This window comes from Doryrhamphus excisus, chromosome 1 (genome assembly GCF_030265055.1).
Source record: "Doryrhamphus excisus isolate RoL2022-K1 chromosome 1, RoL_Dexc_1.0, whole genome shotgun sequence".
Classification (NCBI taxonomy): domain Eukaryota; kingdom Metazoa; phylum Chordata; class Actinopteri; order Syngnathiformes; family Syngnathidae; genus Doryrhamphus; species Doryrhamphus excisus.
Window position 1 is genome coordinate 34,434,775 of NC_080466.1, and position 19,888 is coordinate 34,454,662.

General features: G+C 42.4%; 2 protein-coding genes across 5 annotated transcripts in view; both read right to left on the reverse strand.

Moving 5' to 3' along the window:
* Positions 1–10,343, reverse strand: part of kirrel1b (kirre like nephrin family adhesion molecule 1b) — an 88,671-nt gene extending 78,328 nt beyond the window's left edge. For both annotated transcript variants that reach the window (XM_058069917.1, XM_058069909.1), the window contains exon 1: positions 10,130–10,343. In XM_058069917.1, the coding sequence (XP_057925900.1) occupies positions 10,130–10,175 (46 nt within the window). In that variant the 5' untranslated portion in view covers positions 10,176–10,343. The remainder of the gene's footprint in view (positions 1–10,129) is intronic.
* Positions 10,344–12,205: 1,862 nt separating this feature from the next.
* cadm3 (cell adhesion molecule 3) overlaps positions 12,206–19,888 on the reverse strand; it is a 154,681-nt gene continuing 146,998 nt past the window's right edge. The window contains exons 10-13 of one of the 3 annotated variants that reach the window (XM_058091024.1): positions 19,513–19,848; positions 19,302–19,319; positions 14,786–14,911; positions 12,206–14,691 (exon numbers count right to left, since the gene is read on the reverse strand). In XM_058091024.1, the coding sequence (XP_057947007.1) occupies positions 14,573–14,691; positions 14,786–14,911; positions 19,302–19,319; positions 19,513–19,848 (599 nt within the window). In that variant the 3' untranslated portion in view covers positions 12,206–14,572. The remainder of the gene's footprint in view (positions 14,692–14,785; positions 14,912–19,301; positions 19,320–19,512; positions 19,849–19,888) is intronic. The other 2 variants (XM_058091031.1, XM_058091040.1) reach the window with 2 other exon arrangements.

Genomic DNA, 19,888 nt, shown 5'->3' on the forward strand with positions numbered 1-19,888 from the left:
CTGTCCTGTGTGGGCTCAGCCTGAGTTTGGATGATGGCCGCGTGCGCCTCATTATCCGCAGCAGCCAGTCGGCCGTGCACGCATCGGCCGTAAAAGCACATCCAGGAAGAAAAGTGATTTCCCATTTTATGTCTGACTGCGCTGCCGCTCGATGCAAAGAGAAAGAAAAAAAGGTAAATTTATGCAGGAGGAACTCGCCCGCGTTTATGGCGGATTCTAATGACCGTTCCTTCTGGAAAATAATTAGCTTAGCGAGGTGAAGTGCAGCAAACAGAAATGATTAATGAGTTGGCGTCACATAACTGTGCTTCAGAAAGACTGTTTACAAGGCAGGAAGATTCACCAGAGACGTTTTTGTCTGCAGTTTTATCTTGCGACTCACCCAGGGAAGGAGAGAAAGGGATATTCCTGCTCAAACAAGAAGACTAATTACAGGGGATTAAGTGTGTGCACAGGGAATAGTGAGGAAAATCTCTCTCAAAACCTTTTGTTCCCAAACATTCATTCCTCTCTGCAGCTGCAAAGTGCGCTAAGGAAGCGTTAATGACAATTTTAAGTAATATATTGTATGAAGGTTAGCGTGCAGGCCTCACAGCTAGGAGACCCGAGTTCAATTCCACCGTTGGCTATCTCTGTGCGGTGTTTGCATGTTCTCCCCGTGCATGCGTGGGTTTTCTCCGGGTACTCCGGTTTCCTCCCACATTCCAAAAACATGCTAGGTTAATTGGCCACTCCAAATTGTCCGTAGGTATGAATGTGAGTGTGAATGGTTGTTTGTCTATATGTGCCCTGTGATTGGCTGGCGACTAGTCCAGGGTGTAACCCGCTTCTTGCCCGAAGACAGCTGGGATAGGCTCCAGCACCCTCGTAACCGTAGTGAGGATAAGGGGTAGAAAATTAATAAATTAATGAATATTGTATGTATGGATATGCTCGGTTTCGTAGTACAGGCTTCCACAGTGGTGTGCACACACCGGGTTAAAGTGCGCTCTGGCGGTAAGCCTTTCAATAGTGACATTCAAGGTTTTCAATAAATAATGCTAAAAATATATGAATATGTTGTTAAAAGTCATCGCTAAAATATATTTCCAGTTCTCGACAATGTACTCCCAGTTTACCTCCGGTTTGGGCCAGTGGAAATGATCACTTGCAAGAGATGGTATGATCAGAGCAATTGCTCCTTGCAATTGCTGGAGTTCTTTGAACTTACTGATATTAAAAACTAACTTATTTCCTAAAGCCTAAGAATATGCTGCAAGTTTGTAAAAGTGGCTGAAGGTTTTCAGCTGGAGTCTCTGTTATCCCTGTAACCCCGCTTATTGAGTGTTAGGACATTCCCAAAAATAGGAAGGAAATCCCAACCCCTCACACAGTGCTACATCAGCCACACCTCCAAGCCTTAGCAAAGTAGTTTATCCTAGAACTAGGATAAACGCACACTTTGCCCAATGCAAATTATGAATTAATTCATTCATTTTTTACCGCTTAACCTCACGAGGGTCGCGGGGGTGCTGGAGTCTATCCCAGCTGTCTTCGGGCGAGAGGCGGAGTACACCCTGGACTGGTGGCCAGCCAATCACAGGGCACATATAGACAAACAACCATTCACACTCACATTCATACCTATGGACAATTTGGAGTGGCCAATTAACCTAGCATGTCTTTGGAATGTGGGAGGAAAGCGGAGTACCCGGAGAAAACCCACACATGCACGGGGAGAACATGCAAACTCCACACAGAGATGGCCGAGGGTGGAATTGAACTCAGATCTCCTACCTGTGTGTAACCACTCAGGCAAAAAATGTCATCCTCAAAAAGACACAAAGGGCCCACTCTGAAACCGAACTTTCTACCCTTAATGCCAGCAAGCTTATCCCAAGACGGAACCCACAGCAAAAGCTCAGCCCAGTCTCACAAAATGGTCTCGGTTGGAGGTCGACTCAGACATTCTGGGATCGAGAACTTGAAAAAAGCCCAGTAATTCTCTCTAAGAACAGTTATGTCTCCCTTCTGCTTCCTAGTCAGCATCACGAGCTAGTGAAGCACCAAGGTCATCACCTGCAAGACTTTGGCCTTTAGATGGCAAAAGACTAGACAACTACTGTAGTAATCCACAAATGTATTACATGCCGCAAACTATGTGGAAAACAACAACAGGGTATGGCGGATCTACCGCCCGAACACTGCAAAGCCTGTCCTCCTTTCACTTATGTCGGCCTTGATGACTTTGGGCCTTGGTCTATAACAACAAGGGTTAGGGTTAGGTTTAGGGTTACATGTACAGCTCGAAATCTGTACGAAGTACAGATGTCAAAGTAATTGAATCTCTAGACTGCTGCTCTCTGATCATGCCACAATTTTGTTGACACTTGAAAGTGTCCATAGCTACCTAACAGACCAAGGTTCCAGCAGGGACTTCAATCCACCACACACCACACCACATGGGGGGGGGGAATCTTGGGAGCGCATGATCAGTGTCACCCGCAGAGTCCTGGACTCAATGCTGTTACAAAATAAGTCATTGACTCACCAAGTGTTGTGCACACTCAACCATCATAAATGTGAGGCCACTACTCGCAGTGTCCGATCCACCTCAATGCCCATCAGACAAAAGTCTTGCCTTCTAGCCCCACCTGGAGAAATCCTGGACAAACACTTTTATACCAAGCAGTGGGGACGGGTTCAGACTCTCGCCAATTGGTTCTGGAGACACTGGAGGCGAGAGTATTTGCCCACATTACAACGGGGCCAGAAATGGACTGCAGAAACCTCCATGTTGTTGGCCTAGTTCTGCTTAGAGACAAGCAGGTCACACACGCTAGGGTCACTGCCACATTTCCAGGCAAAGACCACCAAGTAAGGAAGATCAAGGCGAAGGCATTGGATCAAGTCTGGGTAAAGACTTTTACTGAAAGTTATTCCTCTCATGCAGAAGGACTGAATGTGGAATGATTTATGAGTCCAGACAGGGAATGTGCTGTTTTGAAATACATAATGCAGAAAATATTTCTATGTTGTTAAAAGTGATTAGAAGTTGTTTAGATGAATAATTCAAGTTCAACTCCAGGGTCTTCATTTGTGATTTAGCTCAGTGTCACTGACATCTTTGTTGAAAACGCTACAGCATTTTTATTATGTGTTTTATTAAAAAAACAATGCCTTTATATAATGGCAAATGAGCACCCAAACTTAAGTTATGCTAGCGTTTTTTCGTTGCTACGACTGCTAATCATTTATAATGATGTGTAGTTATGTAAAGACACATGTAAAATTGAGTAGATTATGTTTATGCTATGCTTAGACTGCCATACCAGCAAGTAGTTCTGCTAGAAGTCATATGCAGCGATTGTGTTTTGATCTGACAAACCTTAAGTAACTTTGATCAAATGTACTATTAAAATCACAAATACTTACATTTGCTGATATAGTTCATCTTCAAACTGTTAAAACAATGCATAAGGCTAAAAATAACAAATTAGCTAAAAATGTCATCCAATACTTCTCTCCAAGAGAGGAGAAATATGATCTCAGGGAAGAAGTACATTTGAAACACTTCTATGCTAGGACTACGTTATGCTAGCCATAACATTTCAGTATGTGGAATCAAACTATGGAATGGATTGAGTAAGGACCTCAAACAATGCACAACGATGAGCCAATTCAAGAAACAATACAAGCAGTTGATGTTTGCTAAATACAAGGATGAAGAGTCTTGAACCAGTCATGATGTGCTATATATATCACTATATTGACACTTACTATGGTACCCATTATGGCATTGGATGCTCATATCATATCATTATTGGTGCATTATTAAAAAACAAAACAAAACCATGAACTGTATTATGGAAAGCAGGAAGTGAACAAATGTAGTAGTTACTGATTGTAAAAGTACCAGATGCAGGGGTAGGATTTAATAAGCTTTGCTTCTTCCTACTCCTTTTGGACATGTGGAACTGTGAACTGATTATGGGATGCACTCAATTGTAATCTGATGCATGTTCAAATGAAATTAAACCATTACCATTATCATTACCAAGATCCAACAGTGCAAAATGTAAATTGTATTGTGACATGACTGTCACTTAAAACATCACCTGTACAGCTCATAGTGGCGACAGTTTGACCCTGGAACGGATGAACCCCCTTCACAATATTTCCTATGGGTTTCCCAGACAGGTTGGGCTATAACTTTGATGACAAGAGTTCTGAAAAGAGCTGTTATGAAGTTATGACTCCTATCAAAGTCCACAAGCTCGTTAAGGCTGACATTTAATTGATTCATGGCTTATTTGCCTTTCACGACTGACGATTTAACAGGAGTCCTGCAGGCGAGTGACAACATGCGACAGGCAATGACATGTTCCGGCTAAGAAAGTAATTACCTTTTCAATTAACTCTCGCCCATTTAATTAATTTTAACTGCAGTCAAAAAGTACGTCTTCGATAGCCTTCCTACAAATTTCCTTCAAGTCGTCTTGTGTTGCTACGGTAACACTGTCTCCCTCTCTCTCCCTGTGGTACACCCCCACTTTCCCCTCTTCTCCAGCGGCTGGTTGCATGGTTGCTATGGAAACAGAGTTATTTAAAAGAAGAGGAAAGAAATTACCCCCCCCAACAGACACTTTTACTCGCCTTCTGCTTCCTCCATCACATACACACACCATGAACCCTACAAGGTGGATTACATACAAAAAACCTTAAGGGGTTCAAGGTTATAACAAATCTGTGATACCAAAAACTACCTGGATGGACCCCCCCAATCCGCCTTTCTCTGCCACCCTTGGGGGTCGCCCCGTATAAGGCATCACCAAGGTGAGATAGTGTCACCAATCTAGTCAAACTCCTTCTCCGCAGAACCCCCTTCTCCTTGCTTTATGGAGTGTTGACAAGCCAAGCTCTCGTCATCGTGATAGTCATCAACATCACGTTAAAACACGCTAACACAGGGTGGGTGGTGATGTATCCCGGCTCTCATCATATCTAATCGCGTCATCCATCGCCATTTAGGTCCACAAAAAGAAAGAGAAAGGAGGCGAGCGACGAGATAGAGTGAGATTTTTTTTTTTAAAAGGAGCGTAGGGTAAAAAAAAAAAAAAAAAACGAGGTCGTGACGGAATGAAATGGTTGGTTTCCAGAAGTTCAATTACAGATAAGGGAAATAAGGCCTCCGTGGGACTGACTGCAAGGTGCTAAACGTTGAGTTCCAGTGAACGATAGCGGCCGCGCTGGGTGTGGAAAATGAAGATTAGGAGTGTTACATGTTGCCTTTCTGCAAGACGGCTGATGAAATATTACAAAGTTTGTTCGTTAGCGCTAACTTCCACAACTGTCCGTGGTAAGATGACTTTAAATGCAATGACACGCTTGCGTTTACGCCGTTTAATTCAATTGGTCCAGAGATAACAGTTGCGCTTTTTGAGGATAAAACGCTTTAAATATAACATATCACACACTATCAAACACATCAAAGCAAGAAACTTGATTGGGTTCAACTTGCCGCATTATTTTAGTCATGTTCTTAGTAGCCACGTTTGCATGATGAGTTTTTCTCTTTCCGAATGGAATCTTTCCGAATTACCTTTCCGAAAGCAAGGGTATACATGGAAAGGAATATTCCAATCGCCTGTCTACATGCGTCGTTATAATCAACCAGAATAGTCAATGGGGCATGCCCAGTAAAACGTAAACATCAACATCACGTGATACCGACTTCCTTGAGTTTTTCTTTCACTTGTTGGAATAACTCCGTATTGCCAGTTTTTCGTTCGTCCAGTCTTGAAATTTAGTTTGAATCAAAAACAAACTTGGTTGAACATGACAGTAGCCACGTTTACATGAGGAGTTTTTCTCTTTCCGAACGGAATCTTTCCGAATTACCTTTCCGAAAGCAATGGTATACATGAAAAGGAATATTCCAATCGCCTGTCTACATACGCCGCTATAATCAACCAGAATATTCAATGGGGCATGCCCAGTAAAACGTAAACATCAACATCACATGATACTTGATACTCCGTATTGCCAGTTTTTCGTTCGTCCAGTCTTGAAATTTAGTTTGAATCAAAAACAAACTTTGCTTAGTCCAGTGCCAATTGCTCGCCTCCATTTTTTTTAAATCGAAGAACGCCTGGAGTTGCGTGTTACGTCATATCTGAGCATGCGCTGAAAGCACCCAGGATAAATTTAAACAGGAAAAGATCAAATTCAATCCTGCTAATATTTTATAATTAAACTTGGGACATGTTTTATATAGATATATATTTTCTTTTTTAATAAAAGTGGACTTGTGAATGGCGTATAGAAGGGTTTAGATTCTGTTCCACAGATGGCGCTAATGCACACGAAAGCTGCTTGCCAACCGCCATTAAACCACAGAAGAAGAAAAACACCACGAAGAAGAAGGCACCCTGACAACTTTCCGTTTGAGCGGGTACAAGATACCTCAATCGGATTGGGGATAGGAATATTCCACCCCTGGGAATCCGATTATATATATATTTATTCGGATTTGCACTTTTCTTTCGGAATGAGGTGTATACAAAGGTTACATTCTTTCCGTTTAAGCAAATAACCCGAATGGAATTGGAATATTTGGCTCCATGTATACGTGGCTAATGGACTTCCGACCCATGCATACCAGTTAAAATGTCTATTTTTAACACACAGCTCGCTCCTCCCCCTCCAAATCTCCGTCTCGCTTTGGCGATGTTCTTCGATTTCAGATCAATAATTGCAATGAAAGTGCGTGTTGTAATGTTTCGCTCTTCAATTACCATTGTTCTCCAGCAACGGAAGCTAACAAGCAAAATCCGAAATATGCCGTACAGAATCATTCAACACGTTCAGAATTATTTGGAGAATGACGGTTGAGTTTTTAGGGACGTGGACATCATGAAGACACCATGACTTCATGCCAGGCCTTTAATGCAGCCTGCTTCACTTGCTGCTTGTTGGTGGATGAAATCAACTCATGAGTTTTTGAAGGCAACAAAATTGCAGTTTTCCTTGGATATGTCAGGAGCCTGATCTCAGCTTGGAAAGGCAGCATAAACAAGGAAAGAAAACTCCAAAAACAAACATAATACAAACCTTCCTTGGCTTGAATGCAGACACAAGACTGTTTCTGGTGCTGCCTTACAAGCGCCACACACACACAAACACAAACACTCGCTATGCAGGGCAGAGACAAAATGGGGAAAAAGCTGCTGATAGTGATCTCGTAAAGGATTCGATTGATTTAACAACTCCTCATTGTAATTCCTCAAGTTGTATCTGAATGGATTTTTACGTGGGCGGTCCGTTCAGTGGTTCTGGCTCACCTCAGTGAGCACGAAGCGCTTAGACGGCAAGCAAATACTTGAAAGCGAGAGAGCGAGAGAAAGACGGTAGTGCTTTCTCTGTCTCTCTCTCTCTCTCTCTGCCAGCCTGTTTGTTGACATAGATCTTCACAAGCACTTTGATGCGCTTTGTGTACTCCAAGGGTGTGTGATGGGGAGATTCTTTGAGGCTCTCCTCGCATCTTTAAGTCGACTTCTAAAAAAGAGACGGGTGATTCCAGACTTTTATCGCCTCCGGTTGAAGACGGAGCAAGAACACGTTATTCCCTCTGGCGGTGCTGAGGACCACCGCATGGCAGACACAATAAGAGGTGATGATATCAGTCACTACATCAAACATAAATCTTCTGACTTCTTCATTCCGGGATGCTACTAAGATCTCAAATTCCTAAGACAAAGACAAACATGTCTTATTTGGGGGGGGTTATTGGGACATCCATCTCACGGACAAGGCCAAACAGTCAGCTCATGTTTGCCTCCAGGCTGCTAACAACAGGTGGTTACCATGACAACGTGAGAATTTAGCTGCGTGCATCCTTTGGCGTCACACGCTATGTCCCACCAGAGGATTTCTGCAGCGAAGAATCATGGGGTGAAGTGGCCCCCAGGACCATGACCGCAATCTTTTCTGAAGATGGAATGTTGGAAAAAACCTTTATATAAGTTTGGTTGCCAGTGGTGGTGTACCGAATGGGGCGGAGCTACGCTGGAGGGATTGTCTCACAGCTGGCCCAGGAAAGCCTTGGTGTCCAAGTCAGTGAAGTCCGGACTTCCCTATTGAGAATGCAGCCCCAACCACCCAGACCCAGATAAGCCAAAGAAAATGAATGGACGGATGGACGAGCCCAACAAACTGAAACAAGCCTGAGCTTTTCTTCCTGTCTCTCACAGAGGCAACAACACATGCAGAATGCAGAATTGCTGTATGTCTTTGGGACAATATGACATGATAACATAGAAAGCCCCTGATGCCGCCTTTGGACAGTTCAGGACCATCTAGAAAATTGTAAAACCGGCTAACACCTTGTCCTACAAAACAAAACATTGACTAAAAACTCAGGTCTTGTTTTGAAACACGGGTCATCAGGTCCATTCTAGGGCCGTTCTAGGGACGTTTTATGTTGGAAGGTTTGGATGTTTGAAATTGCCAATTTCCCAAGGGATTCATAAAGTATTCCGTCTGTCAGATCAGTTTTTCCATTGTCTAGCAGAGGGGGAGCTAACCTCAGCTAATCTTAGCCCGTCTTCATGAGGCTCTTTTGAAGGCATGAAGTTAAGTTCATTACAGTATTTGCGTGTGCACTTTGCTCACGTTTATTACCGTATTTTTGCTAGCATGTACATTGAATGAAAATACATTGAAGTTTCCCAGTCAGATGGGATCTTCCAAGAAAATTATTTGTAATGGTAATGGTTTTATTTAATTTGAACATGCAACAGATTACAATTGAGTGCATCCCATAATCAGTTCCCAGTTCCACATGTCCAAAAGGAGTAGGAAGAAGCAAAGCTTATTAAATCCTACCCCTCCATCTGGTACTTTTACAATCAGTAACTGTTACATTTGTTCACTTCCTGCTTTCATTATACAGTTTTAAGTATTTATTATTATTATTATTTTTATAATTTACCTCGTACCGAAGTACAAGGTGATATGAGCATCCAATGCCATAATGGGTACCATAGTAAGTGTCAATATAGTGATATATATAGCACATCATGACTGGTTCAAGACTCTTCATCCTTGTATTTAGCAAACATCAACTGCTTGTATTGTTTCTTGAATTGGCTCATCGTTGTGCATTGTTTGAGGTCCTTACTCAATCCATTCCATAGTTTGATTCCACATACTGAAATGCTATGGCTAGCATAACGTAGTCCTAGCATAGAAGTGTTTCAAATGTACTTCTTCCCTGAGATCATATTTCTCCTCTCTTGTAGAGAAGTATTGGATGACATTTTTAGCTAATTGGTTATTTTTAGCCTTATGCAATGTTTTAGCTGTTTGAAGATTAACTATATCAGTGAGTATTTGTGATTTTAGAACGCTTTTTAGCGTAGTCCTAGCATGTATAAGTGTTTCAAATTGAGTTCTTGTTTTGTTTGTGGACTTGGTTGAGCTACTAGTAGTTTGTTTGTGTGAGAAAGAGCACACAATTGACATGTTTTTAAATCTTCCTTCCTGGTCTCTGTATGGTTCTGTTAAACACATCCCTCACTAACTTTAGAGCTAACATCCTACTATGGCCTCAAACTCATTGTGTGAGGACGTCAACAACAAAGACAACGCCGCCGTTGCTGAGATGTCACTGCATATCACCGTCTGCGGACCGCCACACCGTTAGCTGGCGGCGCTGCGGACTCAGGTGGTCATCCAGGTACAAACACACACACACACAATTAAAGTGCATCACTCCACCTCCATTAATCACATCTGTCGGCTGCCTTCCTCAGTGTATGGGAGCTCAACACACACACACACACACACATTCATTGAGCTCGTGCACATTTGCAGAGGTGGCACGAGCACACCGCTCCACCTGCATGAGTCCAGCGTGACTCCGGTTAAAGCAAACGAGGACACATGCACGTGCACAGCCAGCCACCATGTCGCCATCACGTCCGTCATTCCCGCGCAAAGGTCACGCGCAACCCAAAAGCTTCTCCAGCGCCACGTGCACACGCACTTCCCAAAGACAAAAGAAAACAAGAAGAAAATAAACTTCGTCGATGTGCGAGTGTGTGTGTGTGTGTGTGTGTGTGTGTTTGTGTGTGTGTGTAGATCTCACCTGGCCTCAAAGTGAGGACTAAAGTTAGGATCCACAAAGGTGGCATGGTTCAGCCGAGCGCGTGCACGTTGGCACCATCAACTCCTGAAGGAATCCTCATGAGGGGGGAAAAAGATGATTAATTTAATTTTTTTTGTGGCTGAAGAAACAAAATAATCATCTCGCTCCTTTCGTTCTTCATCTTCTTTGTGGTCCTCCTCTCCTGCTCTCTCATTTGAAGAGCGCACACTCTGCTGCTCGCGCTGCACCCCCCCCCCTAACCACCCCACCACCCTCACCCTCCACGAGCAAGCCCCCTCCCACATCCCTTACACTCGTGCGATCTTCCTCACCCCGCTCCCTCACCCCCCCCTTGTCTCTTCGCCAAAGCTCCGTTTTGTACCGCATTAAAGCGAGCACCGCCCTCTAGCGGCCAGTCAAATAACTGCGTATTATAGACCGTCAGTCACGAATAAAAATAATTTACAATGCTACTACTGCTGATACTACTACTAAAAATAATAAAGTTTGCTCCTGCGTTAATAATTTAAATAATTTTATATTTTTATTGATATTTTATGTATTTTTTATTGATTTTTTTATTCTACAAAAAAACTATCTGACAAATGTCATGTAATAGAGCAAAAGCAGGCTAATAAGCAAGCCAATAAGTAGGCTAATACTAGCCTACTACTATTACTAGTAGTAGTAGTAGTTTTGCAGTGTAGATTGTGTGTACTTGTGTAAATTTAATGGTGGCCTAAAACAACTGAGTATCTCTACTAAATCTGTCCAAAAGTGGGAAAGTTATATCCCTGTTCTTGTTCATTATTTGTTTTTTGGATTTTAAAAAAAAAAACATTTTTTTAAATGTCTACTACATTCATTCATATCCTGTGCATCTCCAGGGGGCTAAGCCCCCCCCATCCCCCCGTCCTCTAGTGACGCCCCTGTTCTGCACAAAACAGTAAAAACAATTAATAAGTAAAATACTAATTAATAAAGCGAAACTAACAAAACATAATAAAAACAAACCAAAAACATTAAAAACAATAAAAAAATAAACGACAAATAAGAGAAGTAGTTTAAAAAAATTGAAAGTAGACCAACTATTTATGTATTATTTATTATTATTATTTATTATATAATATATATAATATATATATATATATATATATATATATAATATTTATTATATTTATTAATTTATTATTATATTAATTTATTTATTTATTCTGATTCACAAACCTTAACTCATACTGTATTATAGTAATACATTGTTATTCTGCCCCATAATTTTCTTTTTATTTTAGATTTGGTAAATGAAACACGTTGAAGAATACAGAATTGAACAAATGCATTGAAAGGACAGGGGGAAGGATTCAGTATGCTTCTTCCTACAGTTATGAATTGTGGTATTCCATTGTAACATGCATGCATGTGCAAAAATAATCAAACCATTATTAAAATTGTGCCTTGTGATTGGCTGGCGACAAGCTACCTCTCGACTGAAGTCAGCTGGGATAGGCTCCAGCATACTGTGACCGTCACCCTAGTGAGGATAAACGATGTAGAAAATGGATGCATGGATGGATTTTCAAATCGTGAACAAAAGACTTCACTATATTTTTATTGCACTATGCTGCCCTCTGCTGGCCAGTCTGTAAACTACAGTCAGAAAACGGCTTGCATTATCAGCAAGCCCGTATTAACTCATTTTCTCTTGTTAGAATGCATAGAAAAGTGAAAGAAAAGTGTTTATGTTTCGCATAAGGATTGTGAATGAAAAATCTATCCCAAAATTCCCCCTCAAAGTGTGATTTACCTTTAACTTCAACCACACACATATCCCGAATGGGGTGGTAGAACCACGTGCTTTTGCCCAGCCAATCAGAAAGATAATTCTAATATTGATACTCGTATTGGTATTTTTTTTAAAGACTTAATGTATTTCAAAAATAAACATATGTATTATAATTTTCTCTATATTTTTAAACAAATATGATTTTTTGGAGGGGATTTCGAAGTATTTCAGTGAGTGTACATTTTTAATCCTTTCAACGTTTTGCATGCAGGAATAAAGAGCAACGACCTGAGTGAAATTAACCCAATTGCATCTTTATTGAAGTCAACAACCAAACTGGTATTTGAACCAAAACTGAAACTAAACAAAATCAACTAAAATCCCCCAAAAGGAAAAAAAAGCAAATTAAGTACAATTTAAACATAATAACCAACATCGGCAAAGCCACCACAGCATGCGGCTGGCTGGGACTCGCCTTTATAGTGACATCATCATCATCCTCATCCTCATTCGTCATGGTAACAATGAACAAACATGACAGGTGTATTTGTCATGTGATATGAAAGAAGAAGACTTGTCATTAAAAAAAAAATGACACTAGCAACAAAGACTAAAATGCGCCTGTTTGGGTCGATAACACACACTTGACACTCCTACACACATAAAGAGTGTATGGGTGCACGCTAGTATCCAGTAAAGGCAAGACTATATACACAGATACAAAAAATAAAATGTTTAAATGTCTAACGTTCAAGTTTTGGAGCATCTAAATATCTAAAAAAAAAAAAAAAAGGAATGATTATCAAGTCAATGTGAGGACATAACTTAAATGTACACAAAGAAAAGCTGCTCTTTGCTGACACCTAGTGGCGACTGCTCAACACTGCAACGGACGCACCGGAAGGTGAATATTCACGTCCTCCTTTTTTTTATGTGTGTTCTGCCAGACATCTTACAGTAACCTCTTGTGCCCGCTGTAGATCAGAGGATGGAAGGATGACTTTTTGTGCCCGCCCCCTTGCCCCCGAGAGACATTGTCGCTTCCCCTTGACACGTCACCCACACTATCTAACATCATCCACAGGTTCTCATGCAAGCTACATGCTAGCACATTAGCTATAAGACGAAGGACGGGACAACCAATTACAGGCAAATATAGGTCCATTAGTTTTGTCAACGACGCTACGATGCTTGGGAGGACAACGCAGATATGCTTCTTGTCTTTAAACAGACCCCCATGGGGCTGGGGCAAGGGGCGGAGGTGGGGCCAGGAAGTGGGTTGTGGGACAAAAAGCGTATGCATCCTCTGGCCTGCAGATGTTATGAACATCGGGATAACCCAACAAGTAAGAGACAGCCAGCTTGCAAATGTTATTTAGGGGTACAAGAAGAATCCCTGAACACCCCCCCACCCCAAAAAACCCAGTGTTGGGACACTGGGGAACGTTCCCAAAGTGGTTCCTGGAAGCGACCAATTGTCCTGCTAAGGTAGACAACTAACTGATCACTTGAAGCGTCCATAAGGAGCATGTTTGCAAACACATCAATCACCTATATGGAAGCTTGGGGGAGCGGGGTGGGGGCGGCTTTGAAGGTGAACAAGGACTCAGACAATCTGATTGATTAAGGAATGAAAAGAAATGGATGAACGCAAGCGCAGGAAAAAAAAAAAAGACGAGGACGTTAAATAAAAGTTCTTGGACAACTTTCAGGCTAGGCACCCGCAAGCCTGGCACGGAGCCCGCCACCCGTCTGCGGCCCCCGCTGCAGCCTCTTAGCGAGATTGCCATCTATTTCCATCACGCTGCGCCTTGCCAAGACCCGCCTCTGCCAGTGCTTCCAGTGACACGATTTGCTGATGGGAATCCTTTTTTGTCCAGACGGCCGTAGGCCTTATTCGGAACAACGTTTTTCCTGCGAACTTGGGAATCGAACACGGGTATGATGACTGTAAGTGTAAACACTGAGACAACTCTCACATCCCGAGAAGGAATTAAAAAAAAAACACAGAAGTCCTTTTAGAAATATTAAAGTTAGTTTACATTGCAACGCCTTTGTTGGTACTTCTTATTAGCATCTTGTTTTGTATGGTCTGTAGTACTCAAGTAGGAAAACCAGGCAATACGAGTATTGAAGGAGGAAGGGAAGTACATGAGTAGTGTTCTTATTTACAGCCTTCTGTCCATACAAACAATTCTATATTTATAGATATTTAGAGATATATTCATACGTACATGGAGGGCCTGTTAGCATTCCGACCGACCGCTCGGTAGCAAGGTCGTTACGGGCGATGTCGGTCTTGGGGTAGCGGCCGGGCGGGTTAGTGACGTGGTGTAGCAGCTCAGGAAGTCGGAATGTGAGTTACAATTTTGGAGCTGGTTAGAAAAAATGTGGAATCCAAATAATATAAATAATAATAATAATAATTCATAGGTTAGTAGGAGGCGTGTTGGTTAATGTGACGCTCTGCGTGTGTGTGTGTGTGTGTGTGTCAGTGCAAATCTCACATCCCTGTATTGATGCAGAGGACCCCCCCCCCCCTCTTCCTCCCCACCGCCCCTTCTTCGACTGAATGGCGTGAAAACAAATGCAAGATTGTTCGTTCCTTCTCTCCTCTCCTGCTCCCTTCACTCCTTCCATCCTTTCTTCCTCCCTACTAATTAGATGAAGTACTCCTTCTTGTCCTCCGCTCCGGAATGCCCGCCCTCTGCGTTGATGATGGCCGTGTCGGCGTCTGGAGCGTCATCGGAACCTTTGGCCTCGTGGGTCAAATATGTTCCTGCGTTGGATGAGGGATGGGGGGAGGGGTGATGGGGGTAGGGGGTGTATCATTATGACTGTACTCATGTCGGGCAAATACTCTACATGTATACCTTTGTGTCTGATGAGGTATCTTCCGAGGACGATGAGGAGGCAGAGCAGGATGAAGACGATGACAGCCACCACACCTCCGATCACGGCGTGGTCCACGCCTGACGAGGTGGACATGGCGGTGGGGTCTGGCCGGGTGAAGGATAGAAAACAACAGGGTGAAGATGAGGTCATTGAAACAACATAGGAGACATTTGGAATAAATAATTCAGTTCAATGTTCAAATATACATTTCCTGCACAAACACATATTTATACATGGATGTTTATGATGAATAATACTACATAAAGTACACTAAATCCTTTTGATTACCAGTATTTTTTCACGATGGTTGTGAAATCATCATCATATTAACTGATCATTTTCTACCGCTTATCATCACAAGGGTCGCAGGGGGTGCTGGAGCCTATCCCAGCTGTCTTCGGGCGAGAGGCGGGGTACATCCTGGACTGGTGGCCAGCCAATCACATGGCACATATAGACAAACAACCATTCACACTCACATTCATACCAATTAACATGCCAATTAACCTAGCATGTTTTTGGAATGTGGGAGGAAACCGGAGTACCCGGAGAAAACCCACGCATGCACGGGGAGAACATGCAAACTCCACACAGAGATGGCTGAGGGTGGGATTGACCTCCGATCTCCTAGATGTGAGGTCTGCGCGCTAACCACTCAACTGCCGTGCAGTCCTAGGACCTACCCCTCTACCTACATTTGTTCACTTCCTGCTTTCCTAATATAATTTAAGGTTGTTTTTTAATTTTTTTTATTACTATTATTATTAGTTTTTTAATTTTATTTTTTGTCACTAACCACTTGTCCGCCATGCAGCCCGGTTGTGAAATCATATTTTATAATGAATGTTGGAACCTTAATTCCCAAGTGCATGTTTTTCCCTTCTGGTTTTTGTCCATCAGCCTCCATTCAGAGGCAGAAAAAACAAAAACTGAGCAAAAAAACATGGAAAGATGAACAAATTAACTACTGCAACCGGAAGTATAACCGCCATGCCATGCAGACCACAACTCAATACAAAGCGCTGAAAATGAGCATAATAGGTCCCTTTTAAGAAGCAGAGTTATGATCCCATCTATTGTACTGTACAATCCCAAACAATCCCATGATGCTAATCAATTTGTAGCGGTCAAATACCAAATATATGGGACACTCTGATGTTAATATGAGTTAAAAAAACATCAAACATTTTTGTTCATTATTGTAAATATAATTTTACATTATTTGTTTTTGTTCAATTCGTATTCCAGTGTGATATCGATAAATAACAGCTGAAGACCAACTGTGCGACATGGCAAGAGGGCCAATAGAAGAGAGAATGCCGTAGGATAGAGCACAGGTTGGTCCACACACACACACACACACACACATACACAGAAAAGGCACCCTGGAGGTGAGTGGGGCTCGCTGACGAGGCGAACCAGCGAATGCGGCCATTAATCCTTCCTGTCAGCGTCAGGAGGAGAGCAGACCACAGGGACTTGACTCCGCCCCGCACTTCCTCACACACCGGACAGTGTATAGTTGACCCGTACCACTTGAAGGGTCGTGCGTTTGCATGAACGAGGCGAGGACGTGCTTCGCATGTGCGAGTGTGTCGGCATGAAATATTCATCCCCTTTTGCTCAAAGTGTCCCACAACTACACACACACCCACACACACACACACACAGCCAAGTACAGACACACGACACACAAAATACACTCAGTGACCACTTCATTAGGTACAATGTCGAATAAGAGACAACATATTAATCACTAAGTAGAAACCTCTGCTACGGCCAAACAAACCTGGACATGTCTGAGTAGTTTGAGAATGTAACGGCAAAAAAACAGACATTCCTTGAACTGCACCTTGAACCAAAACCGTGGCAAACACTTAAGCAGGTTTTGTGTAATCTAGTTTATGTCAATCAAAATATAACTCACTTTAGTGGAGCTGTTAGACAATTCACTGTCATTAAATGAAACTAATGTACATACGTAGATTCTTGTGGCAATCCAGGCCAAAGTGCATACCTCATCGGCTCAATACAGCGCCAACCCTACTTGACACATGCTCACTCATATCACGTTTGTGTTGTCATGACATTAATTGTCACGTTGCTGCCATGTGGAATTTGTTTTTTGGGATTGAGCATTCAGTTTTTTACTGCTATTGGCTGATTTTAATCAGTGGTCGATCCATCAGTGTACCCAAATTAAATTGCAATTGAACACCTAGGAAGCAAAAATGATTTGATAAATTGTAGAGATACAAATAAAAATGAATATTAGTAAGTAAAAGTGAATTTTGCCCATCATTCACAATCTTTAATGAACACATTCATTCATTTTCTACCGCTGGAACCTATCCCAGCTGTCTTGGGGCGAGAGGCGGGGTACACCCTGGACTGGTGGCCAGCCAATCACAGGGCACATACGTATAGACAAACAACCATTCACACTCACATTCATACCTATGGACAATTTGGAGTGGCCAATTAACCTAGCATGTTTTTGGAATGTGGGAGGAAACCGGAGTACCCGGAAAAAACCCACTCATGCACGGGGAGAACATGCAAACTCCACACAGAGATGGCCGAGGGTGGAATTGAACCCTGTTCTCCTAGCTGTGAGGTCTGCGTGCTAACCACTCGACCGCCGTGCCGCCCTGATGAACACATATGAACACATATTTCTTTCCCCTTTTCTGTGCATTATAATGCGATAAAACAAATGAATATGAGCTAGCTAACAATGCACATCATTGGGACGCACCTATTTCGACTATGAAGACCGCTAACAACGTTGAATGTTGTTAATGCATGATCACAGCATGTTTATATACAGGGTCAGGCAAACTGATCTGACACATTAAATAAAAGTTAAATAAAAGGCAAATAAAGTAAAGAAACAAAAAAGTGTTTTATTTTCCAAAAGTACATACAATGCCATTTTTTTCATATAATGCCATTTTGGGGCTGCACGGCGGACGAGTGGTTAGCACGCAGACCTCACAGCTAGGAGACTTAGGTTCAATCCCACCCTCGGCCATCTCTGTGTGGAGTTTGCATGTTCTCCCCGTGCATGCGTGGGTTTTCTCCGGGTACTCCGGTTTCCTCCCACATTCCAAAAACATGCTAGGTTAATTGGCGACTCCAAATTGTCCATAGGTATGAATGTGAGTGTGAATGGTTGTTTGTCTGTATGTGCCCTGTGATTGGCTGGCAACCAGTCCAGGGTGTACCCCGCCTCTCGCCCGAAGACAGCTGGGATAGGCTCCAGCACCCCCCACGACCACGAAGCGGTAGAAAATGAATGAATAATGCCATTTTGCTTTGTTACCAACTTCAGAGCTACTGGATCTGCATTGAAACCAAAATCAACCCGCCGACCTCGCACCGCCAGAACTGATTTTATTTTTAAAACATCATGAACCAAAATGACATTATATGTACGTTCCAAGGCATCTTGTTGAGTCTTTGTCGCAATTTTTTTTTTTTAGCTTTAGCGTCGAAATAGATATTTACAATGATGGCTGTTGTTAGCTAGCTTATATTAACTTCTTGCACTAGAATGCACTGAAAAGAAGAATGACATTATATGTACTTTTGAAAATAAAAGAACTTTTTTGTTTCTTTACTTTATTTGCCTTTTATTTAACCTACAGATGTTTCAGATGATTTTGCCTGACCCTGTACAAGCTGTGATCATTAACATGTACATTGACGATAACATGTAATAGTTGCAGTATTTTGCCGTATTTTGATGATTTAAAACCACCAAACCTTCTTCTCGAGGCGCATTAATACACATACTTATGCTAGTTTCATCAAGAACAACAGCATAGATACATCGACAACACTTACGATGTCCGATCTCTTTGGGATGGCTGTGTCTTCCAGCACAAGACGTGTTGCAAAATGCTGACGGCAAACCAGCATCTTGTTTAGTCTTTGTCGCATTTTTGTTTTTGTTTTTTTTTTGTGAGGGCTTTTGCGCCGAAATAAATATTTCCAATGACGGCTGTTGTTAGCTAGCTCATATTAACTTTAGAATGCACTGAAAAGGGAAAGATGATGGGCAAAATTAAAAAAAAAAGTGCAGTTCCCCTTTAAATAACAACCACAATAATATATTAACAATATCTGACAGTGTCCATCAAAAGTGGCCATTATTATGTTTATAAAGGCTAACAGGGTGTCCAAAATGTGACCCAAGGACCTTTTGTGGCCTGGAGAGCCTTTGTCTTGGCACCGCTCTTCATTGTAGGAAAAAAAATTTAAGTAAAAAAAAAAACAACACAAACGTAATGACAAAAAAACAAACGTAATGACAAAAAGCTAAAACTTATAACCAAAATATAATAATCCAAAATATATGGCATCCTTTGATTTACAGTATGCAGTCCTCAGTGGAAACGTCTGGACAACCCTGCACTAGCATGTGTACCTAATGAATTGATCACACAAACACACACAAACACAAATACAGGTGCCAGGTGCACGTTGTACCTGCAATGTTCTCAGCAGCTTCTCGGATGAGGACATGATGGGATGTATGTGTGTGAATAGTGAATAGGAGGAGGGGAGGTGCCAACAAACAAAGAAAGTAAAAAGTAAAATTGCCACATGCAAAGCAAACATGTTTCCATGACAACAAAATACTATCTACAGGGGTGTCGCTTTTTGCGTGTCGCACAGTCGTATTTGTTTTTTTTTTTACCTGTGGAAGTGAAAAGTCCGTTCTGCGAGTCGGAAACTGAGGATGTGGAGGAGGTGGGGAGGGAGGAAGGACAAGCGGAGGAAGGACAAGGGGAGGAAGGCTTCCACGCGTCCACGCTTGCAGTGAAGGGAGGCGGAGTCGGAGAGGAAGTATGGGAGGAGTCAGGCGCGAAGGTGAGGTCGGGGAAAAGGTCGTTGGAGAGCATGGTGGTGCTCTCAGACTGGAACGTTGCGGACGAAAGTTCCACAATGGTGGAGGAGGAAGCGGAATCAGTCGCGAAGGAAGAGGACGGCGATGTAGGAGAAGAGGTCGCAGACACCAACGTGGTGTACGGGTCTTTAGGAGGTGGCGAGCGGGCGGGTGAAATGCAAAAAGT